The following is a 22,489-nucleotide window of genomic DNA, read 5'->3' on the forward strand; positions in this document are numbered from 1 at the left end:
GTTACGAACTGACTTGCGCCATGCAATAGATAGGACATGATTTGCAGAACGACCAGTCAAGTGGATGATTTTGTAATTAGACTCGCGGAGCGCAGGGACGGGATGACTTGGCAGATGCACTTATGGCGCACGACGATGGGACAGGTCGGGCGACCGGGGGAGGCAGGTGCGGCGGTGTTCTATGGATGGGACAGACACACAGAGCTCTCAGAGCAAGTTGGGTTCACCCAATTCTTCATAATCATGATCCAATAGTAGAATATCTAGCTAAATATGGATATGTTAAACGGGACCCACTTGTAAAGTTCTCTATCTCTCTAGTATATAAAGAGAGGAGAACCTGATTTGTAAAAAGAGAAAAGGAGGAGTCGAGAAAACTCATCTATAACCAATTCACAAATACTGAGAACAAAATACACATAATGTATAGCTATTATCCTTTAGGAGACTTGAACCTGAATAAATCCTGTGTTCTTGAGTTCATCGCAAACACACGAATACCACAAATATTGTTCACACGTCCATTGATCGGTATACATTAAAATTATTGTCAGGAACTAACCCTTGACAATGGATTAAATACACTTATTGCAAAATCTAACAAAAAAAACATATCACATGTAGGGATGGCGGATAGACTCGTGTGTTCAGGTCACTACAGGTGCTGTACCCGGTGGATGTGAGTTCTAAATCCCGATATGGGTTTAACGGGTTGGATACCCGACTTGTAGCGAGTGCGAGCATGTGTTTATATTTTCCTCTGAGATGCCCATAGGTTACCTAAATCTCATTTACTCTCAAATCTCAGACTAACTTAGCCCAATGGACATGATAGACATGTGCCGCCATCAGCCCCTCCGTGTCGGCTCCCTCTGTACCGCCTCCTCTGGCCTGACGTCGCTGTCCGCCCTACCCCTTCACGCCCGACGTCATCCCTCTGCCCTCTCCGCTCAACTTGCTCACATGGCCCAATAGATCCACCGTTACTCTGTTGATAAGACCCGACGAATTTCGAATCTCCATCGCCGTCTGCCCCTTCCGCCCTTCCACGCCGCACGGCCAACGTCATCCCTCTGCCCCCTCTGCTCAACTTGCTTACATGGGCCGATGGATCTGTCGCTTCTCTGTTGGTAAAATTCGATGGATTTCGGGTCTTCATGTGTTCGGGTGCAGAAACATATTTTAACCCGATTAACAATTTAGGTGCGGGTCATGATTTGAGTTTTAGATTTACTGTCGGACGAGTTTTGAGTGAACCCGCTTGACCAAACCGTTAGCACCCCTAATCACATGTAATTAAGTTACCCGCCCTATCGTAATAAGATGTTTAGACTTCCATAACCTTGAAAAAGTCATTTTCTTCGAATCAAGGTACGAAAATCATTCCGTGTCGCAATTTCTTCCCGTCCATTTTTTCCGAGTGTCGAGTTCCTCGAAGGTGTCAGATCTCGCACCAAACCGGTTCTTCCCCGTCAGCCATCAACTACCAAGACCAAAACTACACCAGCCTTCGTTGCGACCTCTCCATTTCCCAACCCCCCCCCCCCCCACGTCATCCCGCCCCGATTCGGACGCGACTCCCGAGGCAGCCCCGGGGGCGGCGGCGCGCGCAGGTTGCTGGCGCCGGCCGGCGGTCATGGAGGATCTGGGCATCGAGGCAAAGGAGGCGGCGGTGCGGGAGGTCGCGAAGCTGCTCCCGCTCCCGGAGCTCCTTTCCTCCATCGCCTCCATCAAATCTGACTACCTCGCGCGGCAGCAGGTGATGTGATCCGCCCGAAACCCCGCAATTTTATACGCAGTGGTGCTGTCAATTGTGGTGAAATCCCAAGCAGTGGACGAATGGTGTTGGGTAAACCCCGATAGGCATTCTCAATCTGGTCGCGAGTGACCTCTCCATGTAGCACAACCCCTCTGTTTTGGCTGCAATTGAGTTCGTGGCATACTGGCGTGGATCATAGCAGAATCGTCTTTTAGCTTCCTATGATTAGATTCGGCAAATTACGAAGACCACTTATTTGTGTGCGATTGAGCTTGGTTATAGTGATTCGTCCTATGGGTGGTTTGATTCAACTTCGTCTGCAGTCAGTACATGCATATTCCCGTGAAATGGTGAGGTGGGATGGAACTATGTTCCACAAAAAATCCTGGTCTAGTATCAATGAGTTTGTCAAATCTGAGATGCTCACTGAATTTTGATGAACATATAATTTTATCAGATCTTCTATCTGCATCAAGCTGGAGCTGCTAAGTTTAAAAGCATGGGCAGTAGGTTTAAACCCTAATGAGTTTTCTGTAGTTTTGGTGAAGATGAGTGTTTTTGTTCAATCGTGGCAGCTAATATGCAAGCAAGCTGTTACTGACGTGGTTTGAAATTCATGCTTTCAGTGGTTGAGTTCGACTTCATTCCTTCCAGGAAATTATCTTTAAAGTTTAATAAACCAATAAGATTGGTAGAGAGATAAACCAATAAGATCGGTAGAGAGATGCTACAGTTTAGACTTTTTATGCTATTGTTTTTCTTTTTTCTTACTCTTCTTAGTATACTTGCTTGGGTACTTTCATTTTAGGCAAATATTCGAATTATCCAAAGCATAAATTTGAACCTGCTATTTTGAATGTTCAAACATGTTGAAGTATCTCCTGCCTCAAAAGAACTTTCAGGTCATTGTGATGATTAGTTTTTTTTTATTTAGTCACTTCATTCTTATGTCTACTTTATTTCTTAGTATTTCTTTATTTTGATTGTAAGCTTGCTGCATGCTTTATTGTTTCAGTGCTACTATTCTCCAAATTCTTTGTGGGGTTAGAAAGGATCTGGAAAGATACCCACAAACATGTATTAAACTAGATTGGTCATCTCATAAAATGGCTTGGGCAAGCTTTATCGGTTCTCAAGTTTTGGCCGGAACATTGCTTTGCAAGCTTTAACTGTAGATATGATGTTTTTTTTTAAAAGGAAGCGTGCCAAAATGTGGCATGGTTTATATAAAACAGTTTGGACATACACAGCATCCTCTTGAGATTTTATCAGTGCATTTACTATTTCAATCACTTCATGTACCTCTTGATTCTCTGACTATCTTTCACAAAAATTTCAGACAAATGATGCACAACTCAGTACAATGGTGGCAGAACAGGTATTTACTATGAGCTGTCAAACTTATTAATCGAACCATTGTTTCCCACCCTGAATTTTCTTTAGTTACTATTACTGCTGCCATCGTCTGCATCTCACTCTTCATGTGTGTCTGCTGGATGATGAGTTATTTTGGGTATATTTGAAAATTGACAGGTCGAGCAAGCCCATGCTGGCATCAGTGCTCTTGCGTTATCTCAGGAAACAATACACAAACTACGTGAGAACTTCATAGATATAGACAAGTAAGCTGATTATCTTGATTTCAACATTTTCTCATGGCATAAATTTTCTACTAGACTAGCATGCTTCCATAAGGCTATATGCTTTTCTTCATTTCTCAGTCCTCTTTATTGTAAATGCATTGCAGGTTGTGTCAGGAGTGTCAAACATTAATTGAGAACCATGACAAAATCAAGCTTCTTAGCAATGCAAGAAACAATCTAAACACAACTTTAAAGGTTTGCGAACCTTGATTTAACAAGACCAATGTATTTGCAAGCCTTTTGCTTTATGTTGTTTACATTTTCATAACTTAGCAAAAGATTATGCTAACACGTTAGGGGCCATAAAAAACTAATCTGATATACTGTTTGTCAATGCTGGTAGGATGTGGGAGGTATGATGTCCATTTCTGTTGAAGCAGCTGCAGCACGTGACTCATTGAGCAATGACAAAGAGTTAATCCACACTTATGAGGTTGACTTTACTTTGGCTTATCAATTAAGACATGATTGGATGCCCTAATGGTAGTTCCCTATTGCCTGACTTTGTTGTGCCATCTTGCTTGTTTTGAAATTAGAGGTTAACTGCTCTTGATGGGAAGAGGCGTTTTGCTTTAGCAGCTGCTGCATCTCATAAGGAAGAAGTTGGCCGACTAAGGTGGAGCATTTTTTCACCCCGAGTAGAACTTCAGATTCTAAACTACCCCCTCCGGTGTCAAATACATGTCATTTTGTACATACATCAAGTCAAACTTTCAACTTTGATTATCAGTATCATTTAAATATTTGATTGGAGATATGAAAAGTCTGTACACTTATCTCGAGAAGTATTTTCATAATATTATAATTTATTGGATTATATAAAATATATTAAAATAGAAATAAGTGGTCAAAGTTGCACTTTGTTGACCATGTCGAAAACAACATATTTTTCTAAGCAGAAGAGGTAGTAGTAACTAAGGTCAAGAATCCGACACAACATTCCTATTTTTAGGCATTTCTAACAGAGGTTTGGTTCATCTTAAGCTCAATAAATCAGTAATTACCAGTTGCATGTATTTTTTTGTTAAAAAGAAGTTTCTACCGTGCTGCATTTGCACCTGTACTCAACCAACCGCTTTCTACCTTCTGAAGTTTAGTCCATCTGTGAAACATTTAGACTGTTTACTTTCGATCATGTATTGTCCTATCCGCAGGTCATAGAACTATGGTTTTTTAATATTATTTTTTTGTATGGGAATTTCAAAAGTATTGCACAAAATCGCAAAATTACAAAAATAATATGCACTCGCTGGACGGTTTAGCGAAAATCAATTTTCGCTCGATGGAATAGCGAAAATAATAATTGTTGCACTTTGGTCCCTCGAAAATTATTTAAAAAATAATGCCGGGGTACTGTAGCGCGAAAATTATTAAAAAATAAATTTTTGTGGAACCAATGTGCGTAATTAGTTTTTCATTTTTTTATGCATGCAATTTTTTTTTGTATTTTTCGTTGTAAGTTGCTATTTTGTTGTCATACAGAAATACAAGGCATTTACAGAAATAACACGTCCCTGAAGATCAATGACATACAGAAATATAAGGCATTTACATTGAACTCTTCTACAAAATAGGCCAGCTGATGAGCTAAAAGGAAGAGAACATTGCATCCATTCTTGAAAATAGATAACTGAAAATGCTTTGTCCTGTGATAGGATACTAAAATACTACTATAATTACAATTTATCTTTTTTGCCACACTTTGAGGAAGTAAATATCGAAGAAATCAGAGAAGGCTCAAAACTATTGGTGCTATCACAACATAATGTTTGTACCTTACTAGTTACACTATTCATCAAGCTAAGTAGGCACCTTGTTCTCCTTGCAACCTGTGTTACATGGACACGGGTACGGGTGTCGGAGTCCGACTCGTGTCGAGGTGTCCGATTCGGCAAAAAAATTTGGGACACGCCAAATACAACTTGGAATCCGACACGGGTGTCGGAATCCGACACGGATACGCGAGTGTCCGACTCGGCAAAAATTTTTGGACACGGGTGTCCGGGTAACACAGCTTGCAACTGACTAACTTCTACAATAATTCAAGCCTTCGTGAAAGAAATAAGAGAGCAGATATAATATTTCAATTACTATGTCTGAGCAAGTATCGTGACATTTCGAATGTAAACACTCAAAAGTCAAAATTATGATTAACTGCGAAAATTAATTACGTAAAAAAAGATTGTGCACCACAACAAAATAACAACTTATATTGAAAAATACATTTTTTTGCAAGCATAAAAAAATGAAAAACTATTTTCGCACATTGGTTCCGCGAAAATTGGGTTTTTAATAATTTCCGTGCTACTGTACATGAAAATTTACTTTTCGCTCCACAGTACCTCGAACATTATTAAAAAGTAATTTTCGCGGGACCAAAGTGCGAAAATTACTATTTTCGCTATTCCATCGAGCAAAAATTGATTTTCGCTAAACCGTCTAGCGACTGCGTATTATTTTTGTAATTTTGCTATTTTGTGCAATATTTTTGAAATTCCCGTACAAAAAATAATATTAAAAAAACATAGAACTATTGTTGATAACATTAAAATAGTTGAATAAAAGGAAACTTATCCATCATCGACATGCATCAGGATGATGTGTTTAGATTTACAAGATTACCGACCTGTCGCTGAATTGTTGATTGTCAGTGAAGGCCTATTCCCATATCCAATTTTCAGAATGAAATTGTTGCAGTACAAATATACAATGTCACACCATATAAGAATTGACTGTACATGTTAAATCTCTCTTATGACATGCATTGCACTGAAGTGCATAAGTGTAATTCACTTCATGAATTCTTCTTCACTTCACAGAGAATACTTTGAGGATGTTGATCGAACATGGGAAACATTTGAGAAGACACTATGGGACCATATCACTAACTTTTTCAGACTTTCAAAAGAGAGGTACTTTTTTTATGGCAAGCGTTTTGTCTATGCTGTGCAACATGGCAAGATGATTAAATTGCTTTGTTGTATATGCTGTGGAACATGCACATGATTGAATTGCTTTATTATATTCAAGTGTATGCTATTAAAATTGAGGCACTCTTCTGCATCCCCAGGATTTGGTTGCTTAAATCTTTCCTTCACACATGCCTTATGCAAAGCACTAAATATTAAGCCTTACAAAGCAGGGTTTCTATAAAAGACCAGATGAAAGAATTGACTTAAATAATTGAATTAAAATGTTTCCCTTCCTTTGAGCGAGAGATTCAAACTGTTATAAGGACGAGGCAACTTGTGGAATTTCTCGCAATAGTGGCAGCATGAACCAAACAACCCCTAGGTAGGTATTATTATTGAAGCATCCTTTGGCCTTTGCCGTTACCTTTTTCTGTTAAGCATGTAATTTTTTCTGAAGGGTTATCGACAATTATGACAAGTAATCTGATGTGCCAGACATTTCTCCTCCCTATGTACAAACTCTTAGTTCTATTGTAGCTTTCATCAACCATAAAGATGTATTGAATAAACATGTTACAGCTTGTTATGACCTAATCACACGTGCTTTTAATAGACTCCATATATTTTTGTTAAGTAAACTAACATTGTTGATTCTTTGTCATTTTTGTACTTTATGTTTTATACCAAAAACTTGGTTAATCAATATTCCAACAATAAACTAAGATGTGCATGCTTTAACTGTATTTAAAGATATCTCATGTGCAATGTATGCTGTTATTTATACTTCGACCTTTTAATTTTGCAGCCCCCAGACATTGGTTCGAGCTTTAAGGTACAGCTCATCCTTTAATTTCTGCTTTGATCATTTTCAAGGTTCAATTTTGGCGGTGAACAATTGAAACGCTCATAGTTAAATGCTTGTTAATTTTTTTGACCGGAACTAAATGCTTATTTGTACCTACGTGTCCCTGCAGATGTGCTTGTTTTCATGTAGTGACATTTCCCTCTTTTTCCTGTTTCACTTCCACGTTTTAAATTAAATATGTCAAGGAAATAAGTTTGTTGAAAATATATTAATTTTTAGAGTTATAAAATTTGATTGTATTGTCTATATTTCCTACCTATTTTCTAGCAGATACATAGTATAACACATGATCCCACAAATTCACATTCTTACATCAGGGTTGTTGAAATGCAAGAGATCTTAGATCAACAACTTGCAGAAGAAGCAGCTGAGGCTGAGGGTGCAGGTGCTATGGCGACAATAACAAATCAACGTAGAACTGCAAAGTACGCTAGTTTCTTTCTTCTCTTCAGATAAATTTCTGTACTTCTAGTGTGATATCACATCTTTCATGCTTCAGAGGACTGCATTCATAAAATCCTTCAGGATACAACATTTGCATTACCCTTTTTTTCCATGTTTTTGTAAACATGAAGAAGATGGGAGTATGTAGCGCATTTTTTATTCATATCAACATTTGCCCACCTATTCACTTTACAGCTGCACCTGAGTTCAATAAATGAATTCACAACCTTTAAAGATGGCACAAAGCATTTCAGCCATCAGGACATATTGATATTATTCTGATGGCCATGGCATGTTACTAAGTTGTACTTGTTCACAGATACATATGTTTGGATCTGCAATTACATGAGTTGACATAAATCTATCATCAAACACTGTTTGTCTAGATGTGAGTAAATAGAGAAATAGATTTGAGTTATTGTAGTGTGTTTTACTCAACGTTGCGTTCATTCCCTCCCCTTTAGTGGTGACCCTCTGTAGCCACTTCATAGGCGTAATTAACTTACATTGTATGTTTGCTAAAAGACTTGATGGATTGCTTGTACCGTGTATTATATTGCTTTTTCTAGTGTATCACACAACTTGCCCCTTTACAATGTCATTTTAGTGTACCATCTTTAGGTATCTATATCAACTGTAACATATGTGAGAAACTATGGATAGTAGTAATTATTTCACTAAGTTATTGCTTATTAACTTACCGATTTGGCTTACCCTACCTACCCCATTGTAACAGAAAAGGTGCAGGGACAACAGCTACCCCAAGAAAGGGCACTCAAGAGAAATCAAAGGTACAGGGAAAGGGCTACAAGGACAAATGCTATGAGTCTATCAGGATGGCTGTTGAGAGCCGCTTCAACAAATTGCTTACCAAGGTAGTCCTTAAGTCAATCCAGGATTCAAGATCACATTTCTGGTTATTACGGTCCTTGCGTAGCAGTAGCTAATGTTTTAGTCACACAGCTTGTTTTCTCGGAGGATTTGATGGAAGCTTTGGAGGAAGCTAAGGCAGTAAGTAGTCTAATTTTATCCTTGGTTAAATTCAATTAAATGCATATTTGTGAGTTCTAACTCTTAGAGTTATGTGGTTGATGGTGCTGAACCTGTCATGGTCGAAATATGTTTGCTAGATATATTAGCAAAAGCTTGTTAAGAAATGAAAACAAAGTAACAAACAGTATTGCAGTTCTTGACCGATCATGCAATATTGTCAATTCATTAGAACTTGTTTGATGTACATGAGCCAAAATTTTGTTATTGGTCTTCTCTACAAATACATTAAGTAAAAAAAAAGTAATGTTTTGGAACTGCCTTTTAAGATGAATCTATACTCATCATTTTGATGTGACAAATCTTAATACATATGGGAATATTGTATGTCGAACTTAGAATGGTTGACTGCATGATCTGTACTGTAGGGCTGTTACCAAGAAGTTTGAAGCTTTAGTACTTTCAGCTGTAGTTCCTGTGTGAAATGTCACTTTCTTGTGACTGTGGCAAGTACATCTTACCATCCTGCTAGCCCTTCAAATTAGAATCTAGCAAGGAATAACTGGTGTTTTTCTTTAGAAAATATAGTTACCTTGATTTACCTAATGGATCTTTTTGACTTATAACTTATTGTTCTGCTTCTATTGTAATACAGATAGGAGAAGAGCTTGGCGATATATATGACTACGTCGCGCCATGTTTTCCTCCTAGGTATGCTGATAATTAGTATAAACTAAACATATCTATTGGGAGATGTATGTAATGTTTAGTACTATTTATTCTGTTTACACAGGAAGTTGGTAACCGGTTTACTATAGCAAGACAAATAAACTTTGATAGTTCATATAATGGGCCATACTTCATCTCATAATTCAGTTTATGTGGCTGCTTCCAAATATGTGTTCCTTCTAACTTTTCAACAAGTCAGCTCACACAGAAATTATGTATTACTTAAAACTAACATGATTGGGTGAAAAACATGGTGTTTTGGCTTGTATAAAACATTATTGATCATTTTGACATGTCATCAACTGCCAGTATTCTGAGAGGAGGGCTATCCTTAGAAATGGTGATGTGCAGAAAGATTCCTAGTTGATTGCATATCTCCGCTAATGTCTTCAAGTGTCATATTTCTTATTTCTCCGCAGATATGAAATTTTCCAGCTCATGGTAAACCTATATACTGAGAGGTTCATTCAGATGCTAAGACTTCTCAGTGAAAGAGCGAATGATATTCAAAATATAAATATCCTGAAGGTACCTGATTTCAAATATTCATATTTTTTTTTTGTTCTCCATAAGATGTATTAGGGAAAATACACACTTGATTAGATTGTTTTCCTTTGATTCATGACTATCTCCTGTTTGGTTTCGGTTCTCTTACATAGCAAGCTCATTAATAGGCTAGTCACTGTAGGTAACTGGTTGGGTTGTGCAATATCAAGAAAATCTTATTGGCCTTGGCGTGGATGAATCACTTGCCCAAGTTTGTTCAGAAAGTGGTGCATTGGATCCCCTCATGAATATGTATGTTGAGCGTATGCAGGCATCAACTAAGGTATGTCTTTCTAGATCTGTTGATTGAAGTTGAATTTAATCATGATAATCATTAGTTTTTCTTATTTTCTTCTGTAGAAATGGTACACTAACATTTTGGAGGCTGACAAAACACAACCACCAAAGAGTACCGAGGATGGAAAACTCTCTACACCTGCAGCCGTGGATCTATTCAGAATATTGACAGAGCAAGTCCAGATAGTTAGAGACAACAGCACAGATGTCATGCTATATCGTATTGCTCTTGCAGTTATTCAGGTATTTATATAGCTTCCCTTTGGGTGGTGTGAGTGTACCTGGTTTTGTTGTGATTTGCTTTGTGCTGTTAGAATCAGCTATTGACATATGTTGTTTTAATTTTCTACTTTGGTTCCTTTGCAGGTCATGCTTGATTTTCAAGCAGCTGAGAGGCAAAGACTTGAGGAGCCAGCTTCTGATGTTGGTTTGGAATCTCTATGTGCATTGGTATATTGCTTTCTCCACTTAGAAGTCAATGTGATGCGGAGTCCCTGATTTTCTTTGTTTCTTATTATTTGGTCCTGATATTGCTGCCGCAGATTAACAATAACCTGCGGTGCTATGAACTTTCATCAGATCTAAGTAGCAGTACATTGGAGGCACTTCCGCAAAATTATGCTGAACAGGTGCAAATCAGTGACAAAACATTGCTCTTTCTTAGATGCCATTCTTTTCAATCATAGCTCACTCGTTCTCGAAGTTTCGTCTTTTTGAACTGGAAATAATACCCGTATTATCAGAGCCAGGGTTCTATTTTCTAGCCGTAACTAATTTTCCTACTTGCGTCTGGTGTAGCGAATAAACTTTCCTGTTAAGGATTGGGACATACAAGTCTGTCTTTTGTTAATTGAAAATTTGGGCGTGGAGAGCGATTATATCATATGTATTAGTCATACGGGTGTAATATTCAACTTTGAAATGGACAAATCTAGAAGCATGCTTGTGTCTGGTCTAAAGGATAAATGCATAAACATCACCATATCTTGTTCTCAACTAACTTGCTAGAAGCATCAGATGTGTTTTTCTTTGGTCAGAACTTGCAAAATCGTGTGCCTACTATACCTTGGTGGAATCCTATGTATGCAGACTTCACATGCTTCACAAATCCATGCCCTTGTGAATGTTTTTTATCAATAAAATTCCACTGGCAGCCTACCTTCCAAATCTGGTTTGTTTGAATTGGGAGTACAAACTGGGTGGGAGAAATCTGGTGCCTGCCGATTCCTGGTCTGGGTACTCGGCTGTATTTCCGTATAACTGTATAGTGTTAACCCTATTTGGAGCTTGATGCTAATTGTTCTTTGCAGTTGCCTTGTTTCTATCTTTCTATTCACACACTTCAAGATTTTTGAACAAGCAAAACATTCATTTGCAGGTTAATTTTGAAGACACTTGCAAAGGATTTCTTGAGGTTGCCAAGGTTAGTTCTGCATGCATGTGATATAGCTATACATCTGTATAACCTTATTCTTAGGTTTAAGGAATGAAACTTGACCTGAAACTTGACTCTTACCACTGTGAAAGTATTTCTTGAGGTAGCCAAGGTCAACATGGCTTTTCTAGTTTCATATATTGTTAGGACCAACGAAGCTTTTAAGTAATATCCGACGTAAAAGCATAAAGGGTCTTTCATGGACAAATTGTGCTTTTACTTTGCTTGTTCATGTTACATTGTTACTGGTTGGATTTGGGCACTTGCTACACATCCAACTACTTGTGCTGTTGCGGTCATGTAACCAAGATCCCTGGTTAGAGGTATTTTATGCGATGTAGAAACTGAAACACTGTCACAAAGTGGGGAGGTAATCAGAAAGATTCCTTACAGAGCATCCCTACTTCTGGTGGAACACTCAACTATGATACTTCGTTCAGGTCCTAGGAAAGCAAGTTGAATACTAAAACCGGCTCTGCTGTGGTTAACTCTTGGTATTTTTATTACCACCATCCAGCATTGTCTGAGAAACTGGTGCTAGATGTTAGGAATAGCAGCTTGTATTCAATGGTAGCCCTAATAGGGTAATATAGAGTACATGAGAGAGTACAAGGAAAGGACTCTAGTAACTATATGTATAGGATAAGGACTCTATATTCCTAACACTAGAGTCGTATGCGCTGATCAACTCAGCTGTCTTGTGAGGGACAGCTGAAAACTTTATGTTGTCTGCATCATGAGCAATAAAAAGTTATAGTGGCTTAAACTAGCACTCTTCATTTTCTCAATAGGAGGCAGTCCTCGAAACTGTTAGTGTTATTTTTGAAGACCCAGGTGTGCAGGATCTACTTGTGAAGCTTTACCAGAAAGGTAATTCTTTCGTAGTAACTTTCTCCATTGCTCTCTCTTTATTTTTCATGTCATTCTTATACAACTTTGGAATTTGAGGTACCTGCAACTCATTGACATTTGTAAGCGGCTTATAGGCCAAAAAAGCACTGGGATTTTGTAGTGCTAATGCGCTATAAGCTTACACAGTTACAACGATTCCCTCTATCTTCAGACTTTTTTTCACTGGTTTGATGATTTTTCTGTTAATGTTCCCTGTTATTTTCAATCACAGCTGCTCAGCAGCTATTTGTGCAAATAGTTGTTTAGGTTTGTTTGCAGTTAACATTCAGAAATTCCCTGGTCATTGCTTTTTCCAGGCTGGCTGTATAACTTTGTATTGAATGTCAAGTTTAGGTATCTCAGTGATGTGTGTTTCAGTAGTGAGTCCAACACCATCAGTTAAACCCTCCCTCTAAGCAAACTAATTGATGTTCCGTTTGGCATGTAGGTGCTAACAACTGTGAACTATTCTTCTCGGATTTTTTCATGACATGCTGCTTGTAGTGTCTTTTGTTGTCTAGTTGGTAAAGTGTAACATTATGGATGTTTCTCAGTAATTGAATTGTTTCTCACATTGATTCTTTCTGTTCAGACTGGCTAGAAGGAATGGTTACGGAATATCTCGTCGCGACTTTTGCTGATTATTTTCGGGATGTTAAACTGTAAGTTTCAATAAAATTGAAATGAGCATTATGGAACTATGTATGAATGTATGTTTGCTGGAAAATCCTGTGGCTTATGCTGTTGTTTTACCACACATCTATCCGCTCATTATGAAATGCTTTGTGAGACATAATTTTGAGAACATTGCACCACACCATATTCTATACCATGTCCTGAAGTTTACATCTAGATGCCCAAATCTCAAGCATAAAGAATACATGTGGAACCAAATGTGGAACTCATGCACAAATTGATAAGTTCTAATATACATGTGGGAGTTCACAAAATTGAAAGTACAGGTAGTTCCAGTGCAATTTTATCCCCAAAATTTAATGGTTTCTGAAGGTTCTAATTTCACAGTAGACGCTGTCATATCTACTGAGTTCCTTGTAAGTTACAGCATCAGCGGGTAAAAGCTTGCCTGTATGCTTTGAACTTTCTGTCCCCACCATTTTTTTCCTTTTGTTTTTTTTGGTATAAGCGAAGCATCAACAGACTACTGAGGAACTGCTACTCCTTACCACACTGACCAGCACACGACTGCGAGAGAGCCCACATTTTTCTGATAATAGTTGGTTGTGTACCTTTGTGCACTTTATTTTAAGATCCTTGTCTTTATTTGTAGGTATATTGAAGAAAGATTTTTTCGAAGATTTGTGGAGGCTTGCCTGGAGGAAACTATTGTTGTGTATGTTGATCATCTCCTTACTCAGGTTTGCAGAACTACCCTAAATAGCATTTGAAAACTGTGCGATTGGCTCACTGTACCCTAAATGACTGCAAATATTTGGAGGGGCCTCAGGAACATATAAGATGTATAAGATGTATTGACACCCCCAAAGGAAGAATTGTACAGTGCTTTTTTACAAACCATTATGGATGGAACTATTACTGTTGTACTCTGGGCCCAGACAGTTTTTTTTAACAGATCACACCCACCAATTTCACATGGCATGTCATATTATCTCTGACCACTACTGTCTGATAAACCCTTTTGAGAGCTAATCTCACAACTGCTGTCTGATAAGTCCTTTCAAGAGCTAATATGTGTTTCCATTGCGCTTCTAGAAAAACTACATAAAAGAAGAAACAATTGAAAGGATGAGGCTAGATGAAGAAGTGCTTATGGATTTCTTCAGAGAGCACATTAATGTGACAGTAAGTAATAGTTTCTGCTTTAAGTTTGTTCTATACTACTTAGAACTCAAGTTCCTTTCTTCTTCATTCGAAATTGAAAGTAGCCATAATCCCATGTGGATGTTTGAATAATGTGAAAACATTTCCTGCAACGTGGTGCATGCATTTCATGGTAAAAAATCAAATCGGATACTGCAATTTTGAAGTAAATTTCTCAAAACCACACTTTCAAGCATCTGTTTTGAAGAACCACTCTTCCATCCGTGTAATGTCTCACAATGACACTTTTATTTTTTTTCTCAAACTCGCAAAAGAGCTGCGTGTCATTTCATTAATAGGAGAAGAAAAAGATCAAGTACAACACACAAAACACACACAAAAAGAAACGAACAACACCCTGAGAACAGGGACAGAACAAAAATCAGAGAACAAGAACAAACACAAAGAAAAGGGCTAAAAAAAGAGCCAAAAAACACACCCAACAAAACTTAAGAACCAGCCAAAAGAACTTGGAGCTCCTTAGCACCGGCAGCGCACCAGAGCGGCCCTTGCATAGCCACAGCTTGTTCTACCAAAGCAATAACCGGAGATGCCCCATTGAATACAGTCATTTTGTAGCTTCCAAATTTCCCAAGCCGCAAGAATGATTAGGTAAAAAAATTCATTAAGTAAAAAAAACCCTTCCTTTGATGCTTATCGATCTGCCTCAGCGCGAAACACCACCAGCTAGCAAACGCTGACCAGCCTGGTTGAGGAGCAAGAGCTAGCAAACTGACCCGAGAGAGAACACCGAACCAAACTTGCCTAGAGAACACACAAGAGATCAGGAGGTGTTGGATAGTCTCATCGCTTTGATCATAAAGAGGACAAGAAGCAGGATGGGGGCGGTCACGCTTAGCCAATCTATCCGTAGTCCAACAATGGTTGAGAATGGCGAGCCAAAGGAAGACTTTGCAGCGCAGCGGTGCCCATGACCTCCAAAGATGCTTCCAGGGAGAAAACCTTATAGAGCCCACGAAGAAGGCATTATAAGTCGACTTATTGGAGTAAATTCCCAAACTAGAAAACCGCCACACATGTTGATCTCGCACATCTTGCTGCAGCAAAACACCATGTACCAAGTCCTAGATTTGGAGATACTCCGAAATAGCTTGGACCGAGAGAAAGCCTTTGATATCTGAGACCCAAGTGAGCCCGACAAGGGCCTCATGCACAGTCCTTAGCTTAACAATTCTGCGTGGTATTAAAGCAAGAAGATGTGGAGCAATTTCACCAAGGGACTGACTATGAAGCCAACGGTCCAACCAAAAACAGGTGTTAGAGCCATCTCCAATTAAGGTCACCATGGCAACCGAGAATAAAGCTCTAGAATTTGGATGAATTTGAAGTTGCAGACCAGCCCAAGGTCTAGAGGGTTCCGTTTTCTGAAGAGCCAACACATACGAAGAGCCCAACCAAGAGTCGAAAGGTCCTGAATGCCAAGGCCACCATACATAAGAGGCCGACAATGACACTTCTATTAGCAAGATGTTAACAAAACCCCACTTGTTAGCACTGTTTGTTTTACCTTTGTAAGGCCGACAAGTGGGCCTGCTCATTGGATATAAAGGCAGTGTTTAAAAGTGTAGTTTTGTGAATGTTATGCAAAACGAAGCTGGTTCTCTGAAACTATAGCTTAAAGGTGTGGTTTTATGATAATTTTACCAAAGGGAGTGTTGTTTTATGAAGGTCACTCAATTTTGGCATTGGACACCCATCGTCCTAGTAGCACATCTCTGGTTTGATGCTTCCATATAATTTGAACCAGTCCTTTAAAAGGCATATTTACATTATGCTCCAGAAAGTTGAAAGCAGAGTGCGGATCCTGGCTGATCTGAGGGAGCTTGCTTCAGCTGAGAGTCTTGATAGCTTTACTCTCATTTATACAAATATTCTGGAACATCAACCTGATTGCCTGGTAATTTTCTGGCCAACAAATATATTCAATTTTGCTAATGTTTGATTATCTTAACTTCAAAATTTATGTTCATTTCTTTTGATTCTCTGCAACTTGACATCTCCGTTACATAGCCTGAGGTCGTTGAGAAGCTTGTGGGAATGCGGGAAGGCATTCCAAGAAAAGAAGCCAAAGAGGTAAGGACACAGGACTTCTCACATCATTTACATCTCCTGTACAGCTTTGTTTGCATCAACTAGTGGTCCAGTTCAACTGCCAATTTCTGTTTTTTGAGACTGGAACATTTGATTATTATGGTTGTTAGTGTCATTATTAATCATTATATGTTAATATTAGTGGTACTTTGTCGTAGATTCATTGTTCTTATTCCCTTCTCGTTCCTTAGGTTGTACAAGAATGCAAGGAGATATATGAGAACTCTCTCGTGGATGGCAACCCTCCAAAATCTGGTTTTGTGTTCGGCAAATTGAAGTGCCTGACAGCACGGAAAGGCATATGGAGTAAGCTTGGGCAGTGAGGATGCAACGATTTCAGCGAAGTGGATTCACGTACCTCTGACAAAGATTTCTTTTCTCATTTTTGATCATGCTTTTGATTTTTTTTATCAAATCTACTACTGGGGTCACGTTTAAATTGTATGTGTGTAAGCCGTAGCGTGAGATCAAGAATGTACATTTTTCTTTGGTTAGCAACAGAGAATTTTGGTGTAAAAAAATTGTATGTTTCGAAAGCCTATTTCTATTTATTCAATATAATGTCTAAAGATGTAACTATTGTTCAGTGCAAGCAGCTGGGCATTGTCATCTCATCTGAAGTACTGGGCAACCGCTTCATTCGGATATTTAGATGAGGTGGTGTTTATAGAAAAAAACTGTGTTTTTTATCAACTACACCGGCACATGTGATTAAGTACTATTTTTTTATATTAGTACTATTACGATGGTTAACTATGTTTAAATACCTGTAGTCTTTGCTTACATTGTAAATTATAATATATATATATATATATATGTATGTTTAACACTTTTAAACACCTAGCTATAAGTACTTAGTATTATTCATGCCCTTAAGGATGGAGGAAAGGAAAACAGAACGAACAGAGAACAAAGGAAAGTGTAGGAACTCGGTGGTAACTCGGAGGATTAGAAAACACAAGAACGAAAAGAATTCGAAGAGATGTCTCTAACGTAGGAATCAATAGCACGTGAAATTTTAATTTGTGTGTCATAGAAAGAGCGGCAGAGAGGCTTAATGTATATTGGAACTTTCCAAAGGAAAGGAATGAGCCAAGCCTCTATTCCAAAGTCCAAACACACATTTCCTCTAAAATTCCGTTGGAATGCAATTCCTCCACTTTTCCTTTGATCCAGACAAGCCTATAACGTTGTTCCAAACACACATTTCCTCTAAGATTCCGTTGGAATGCAATTCCTCCACATTTCCTCTAAATTCCGTTGCCTATATGTCTCATTTGCAATTCAAGAAAAGCAACACTCGTGGAGTCCATGACATCAGCTTCAAATACGAGATGTACGCTGCATAGGTTCTATGACGACATGGAGACATTTTTTAAAACTTTATGTTGGAGAGTTTAGATGCCTTGCTATTAATTAATCAAGGGTAAATTGCAAAAAAGTGCCCCAATTCAACATTCTCCACCTCATTCGGGGCTGCACAATATGATCTAACGGTCACTGAAGACCCAGATCTGGATCGTAGTTGTTAATTGCAATCCAATCTAAGTTGTCCACAACAACCAAAGAAATTCAAGTTTTTTTTTTTTGGAAATGTACTCGCGTCCTTTCCACAAAAATCCTACACGCCCCCTGATCCAACGGTTCTCGAAAGTTAGGTCATAAGAGACCTCATATTTTTTTAATCACGATCTGATCCAGGTCGCTCGCAACAACACTCCTTAGGCTAGCCCCAACGGCTTCCCTTCGGGGACCAAAATCCTGTCGTGAAGGGATTTTCGTTCCCTTCAGCACTCCAACGGTTTTTCTTCACGGTTTCCTTCATGACGGGATTTCCAGTGTCATTCCCTCCATGACGGGATTCTCTCTCCTTTCCCTTCGCGATTCCCCTCAAAGGGAAGCTGTTGGAGATGAGAGAAAATAAAGGGAATGGAAACGGGGAAGGGAATCAGAAAGGGAATGAAAGGGAATATGATTGGGGATGGTCTAACAACTTTTCTCACAACTCTTTCAGCCCGAATCCTACCCCTAGACGGTTGATTGGACGGTCGAAAGAGACTCCAAATTTATATCGTGATTATTTATCGCAATGCAACTCCAGGTCATTCATAACAATAGAATGGATCAGAGGGCCCATCCTGCTAATTTCTCTGCAGTCTTTTCCCCTAAATACTCATCACGAATGCTTATTCAGAGGGATCCCTTAAGGTCTGATTGGTTGTCCGCATGGGTTTTCGTATATCAACATCGTAGACATAGGTTGAGTGGAACAATATTTTCTAAAAAGAAGAGTGTTTGGTTAGCTATTTTTATAGGGTTAGATTTAGCTGAGTTTTTGTTTGATTGGCCGCATGGGAGGGTTACGTGTGGAGTAAAGCTAACGGGTTGCCCGTATTGACCCTTCACCTGAGGAGTGGTGTGGTTATCCCTGTCACCCTGAGTTTGGATGGAATGAATTTGGCTAAGTCCCTAGAGCACACGATGGAGATTGCAATTATTTTGTAGAGTGAGTTAATTTTTTTGTGTTTTATTTGTTTTTTGAAGTTCATGACATCACATAACCCACAACATGAGAAAATTTTCAACACCTTGTTCAACATCAAACATAAATGATACAACATACGACAAACATTCTAAAATTGCAACAATGAGGTGATACAAATATATATACATCCCGTTCACGCAAGACCCATCGCACAAAAGCAGAGCGCGCGACCTATCGTCTTGTCTGTTTCAACAACGATGCTTTCAGAAGGTTGCCATGAAGTCATAAAACAAGAAATAGATTTCATTGTTGTACTAATTCATCACATCAACTTTAAATGTTAATAACTCATTCACCGAGTGTCCATTTTCAATTATGTTTGTAGCATTGTGTTACTTACACTGAGATCTACAAAATGAGACCATGTTACATATGTTTTGAAGACATATATTTGTACTAGCAAGTTATACATAATAGTGCTAGCAAGTTATGTATAGAGTTGCTATTACAAATTCTTACTGGAATTGCTACACTGAATGACCAAGTAGTTACTAAACAAGAGCAACTTATGTGGGACTACGGGAAAGCTTTAATTCATGTTTGGTAGCAATAGAATATGAGATAACAACTTTAATGAGTATTAGGAAGCTACTTCAGTGCATGTTTAGTAGCACCTTTAGAACTTCACTAAATATCTAGTAGCAACTTTAGTGAATGTTTTGTAGCAACTTTAGTGGGAATTTTAGTACCAACTTAAGTCGAATCTTTAGTACGTGTTTTATAAGAACTTCATTGAATGTTTGGTCGCAACTTCAGATGAGATATACACTAAAAAAACTTCAGATGATATGCATTTTAGTGAACATACGGTAACAACTTATGTGGTGGTTAAGGAGCAACTTTTGGAATATTTTGTAACAATTTATATGGTGAATATGTAGCAACTTCGATTAAAATATTTTTTAACAACTTGTGTGAAGAAGTCATTAGTTAGTTTGCATGTGGGCTACTAGCTACAATGCATGTAACTTGCCAGTGAACATAAAATATCTCCGAAACATATACAATATGCATGTCATTTTGTTGTGATTATCGTAAAGAGGGCTTCGACACCCTTCGAATGGATGGCCAGCTCGACAGTGGGCCCGACTACGGTTGTCCTGGGTACTATTGTAATTATGGGATCACGCTCATTTGTACCATATTACCCCCGGATATTCCGGGAATGTAGCAGGTTAGAGGGTAAGATATGTAAACAGGACCTGTGATTGCCGGGTACGGGCTATAAATAGAGCCACAGTATAACCGTAAGAGGTAATTGAAAACTGTTTCTCTTCCAATACATGTCACTCTAAGGGACCTTCGATACTTCCACCTCCGAAGGTCCACCTTGTCTGGGACTTCGATCCCATGGCTGATTTTGCAGGTCCATTGCTAGGGGTGACTCAGGATCTCCCGTGGAAGATCTTTGCCGAACTTCTTGAGAAGCTCGTATCAAATCTTCCGATGGCGTCGACCGGCGAGACATGCCCTCCGCTTGGAGTATATCGATTTCCTCTTGGATCTTTTCCAACATTTTTCTTGCTTTGTTTGCCCGCCTGCGGTACTCTGCGGCTTTCCGGCTCGCTGCTAGGCCATCCAACATGCGCTTCTTGTGCGCAAGCTGCCTTCCAACTCCTCAGCTTCTAGCCTCGCATTTCGTTCTTCGTTTGTTTCTTCCTCATATTCAAACTCCGCGAAATCGCCGAGTTCCTCCCATTCTTTGTTCCGCCCTCTTTCGCCTTCTTTTTCTGGAAGATCGAAGCGAGTGCGATCCATTGGCTCCATGACTGGCATTTGCTCCGTGTCCATCCGAAGTGCGTCGTCATGTCGGCCATCGGTAGGTTGTTGTGGCCCTGTATCAACTTCGCAATGCCGCTCACGTCCAGCCGAAGCCCCCCCGGCTGAGGCATTACTTGATCCTGGTACGGCCGGAGTGGTTCTGTCGGCCGAAGGTCCGACCGCGGCTAGGGGTTCCAGTAACGCCTCCGCTCCTCCGGGTGGCTTCGATTTCTTCTTGGGTGGCATGCCTTCGTGGGTTCGATCTCGCGGACGGCGCCAACTGTTGGGATCGAAGTCCCAGACAAGGTGGGCCTTCGGAGGTGGAAGTATCGAAGGTCCCTTAGAGTGACACGTATTGTAAGAGGAACATTTTTCAATTACCTCTTACGGTTACACTGTGGCTCTATTTATAGCCCGTATCCGGCGATCACGGGTCTTGTTTACATATCTTACCCCTAACCTGCTACATTCCCGGAATATCCGGGGGTAATATGGTACAAATGAGCGTGATCCCATAATTACAATAGTACCCAGGACAATCGTAGTCGGACCCACTGTCGAGCTGGCTATCCATTCGAAGGGTGTCGAAGCCCTCTTCGCCCGGTCGCATGACGGGCAGCCTTCGTCCCCCTCCCCCCCCCCCCGGCGAAGACCAGGTCGGGCCTTCGCTCGCTTCAAAGGATGCGGGACGCGAACCGAGGCTTCGCTCGACAATCGAAGTCGATTAGCCTCCGCCTGCGCCGATTCGGTGACCAGAAGGTGCGTGGACGCCCGCACCCTTAGACCAACTTCGCTCCATGATCTCCGCGACTGACGGACGAACTCCTGCAATCAGCACGACAGCTATCACGTAGCACCTCCAGTAAACTTCGCGGTTGCCTTCGAGTGAGGGGGTGGCGGAAGATGATCCCCAACACTCACTAGATAGGATTGATCTATCGGTATGGTCATGCTCATCAGACAAGATTAGTCTATCGTGTCGTGTCGTGCCGGTATGAGTTAACTCCTGAAAGACCCAAACACAGCTCTCAGTATGCTGTGTTGTCGTTGTGCCGTGCTGGCCCAGGCACGGTCCTGCTTCATACTGCCTAACAATACTTATATATTTATCGCTTATCATCTCACATTATATCTCTCAAACTCACATATCTCTTTTATACTCCATATTATCTGATGATACTTACATATTTATCTTTTACTATCTCACATTTGTATCGCTCATACTTATATATTTATCTTTTATCATTTCTTACTAAATAAACATAGTCTTAATATCTCACGTTTTATATCAGATAGATTAGAGAATAAATACGAGAAAATAATCGTGCAGATTGTGTTATAATTCTCGTGTTCGTGTCGTAATCCAGTCCGAAATATTTCGTACCGTACGTTAAGCCATACCAAAACATGGTATTGCAGCTTTACACGCATGCATGCATGTGTCTCTGTCCAAACTTATAGTGCTCATGCTCTCTCTCTCTCAAACCACCGGTATTCTCTGTCCAAACTTATCTCCGGCTCTGACGAAAAATCTTCGTCGATTCTATCCATAAACAAAGAACTGATCCATGGCTTTGACTCACTAAATGATTGAAATTTCAAGGGAAGGCACGGCGGTACTTCTAGAAGAGACCACGGCTGCGTCAGGAGTCTGAACTGAATAGTTTTGCAGGTATCAGAGGAACCATCTGTTCTGCTTCCTGCAGGCGTGGCAAGACCAG

At 39.7% G+C, this 22,489-nt stretch overlaps 1 protein-coding gene across 2 annotated transcripts; it reads left to right on the top strand.

Annotated features, from left to right (window-relative positions):
- Positions 1 to 1,399: 1,399 nt before the first annotated feature.
- On the top strand, positions 1,400 to 17,038 carry LOC133921227 (exocyst complex component SEC6-like). Of its 2 annotated transcripts, XM_062366019.1 has the most exons (25): positions 1,401 to 1,759; positions 3,099 to 3,137; positions 3,293 to 3,381; positions 3,507 to 3,597; positions 3,746 to 3,835; positions 3,939 to 4,018; positions 6,222 to 6,314; positions 7,120 to 7,146; positions 7,497 to 7,604; positions 8,360 to 8,498; positions 8,587 to 8,634; positions 9,269 to 9,324; positions 9,762 to 9,870; positions 10,031 to 10,171; positions 10,249 to 10,428; positions 10,552 to 10,635; positions 10,728 to 10,814; positions 11,564 to 11,608; positions 12,412 to 12,490; positions 13,104 to 13,173; positions 13,800 to 13,887; positions 14,243 to 14,332; positions 16,152 to 16,268; positions 16,382 to 16,444; positions 16,654 to 17,038. In XM_062366019.1, the coding sequence occupies exons 1-25, from the start codon at positions 1,637 to 1,639 to the stop codon at positions 16,783 to 16,785; spliced, it is 2,268 nt and encodes a 755-aa protein (XP_062222003.1). In that variant the 5' UTR covers positions 1,401 to 1,636; the 3' UTR covers positions 16,786 to 17,038. The 2 variants fall into 2 exon arrangements, with proteins under 2 accessions (XP_062222004.1, XP_062222003.1); XM_062366020.1 differs by lacking the exon at positions 7,120 to 7,146 and having other exon boundaries at positions 1,400 to 1,759.
- Positions 17,039 to 22,489: the final 5,451 nt, after the last annotated feature.

Source organism: Phragmites australis, chromosome 6 (assembly GCF_958298935.1).
Source record: "Phragmites australis chromosome 6, lpPhrAust1.1, whole genome shotgun sequence".
In the NCBI taxonomy this organism is placed as follows: domain Eukaryota; kingdom Viridiplantae; phylum Streptophyta; class Magnoliopsida; order Poales; family Poaceae; genus Phragmites; species Phragmites australis.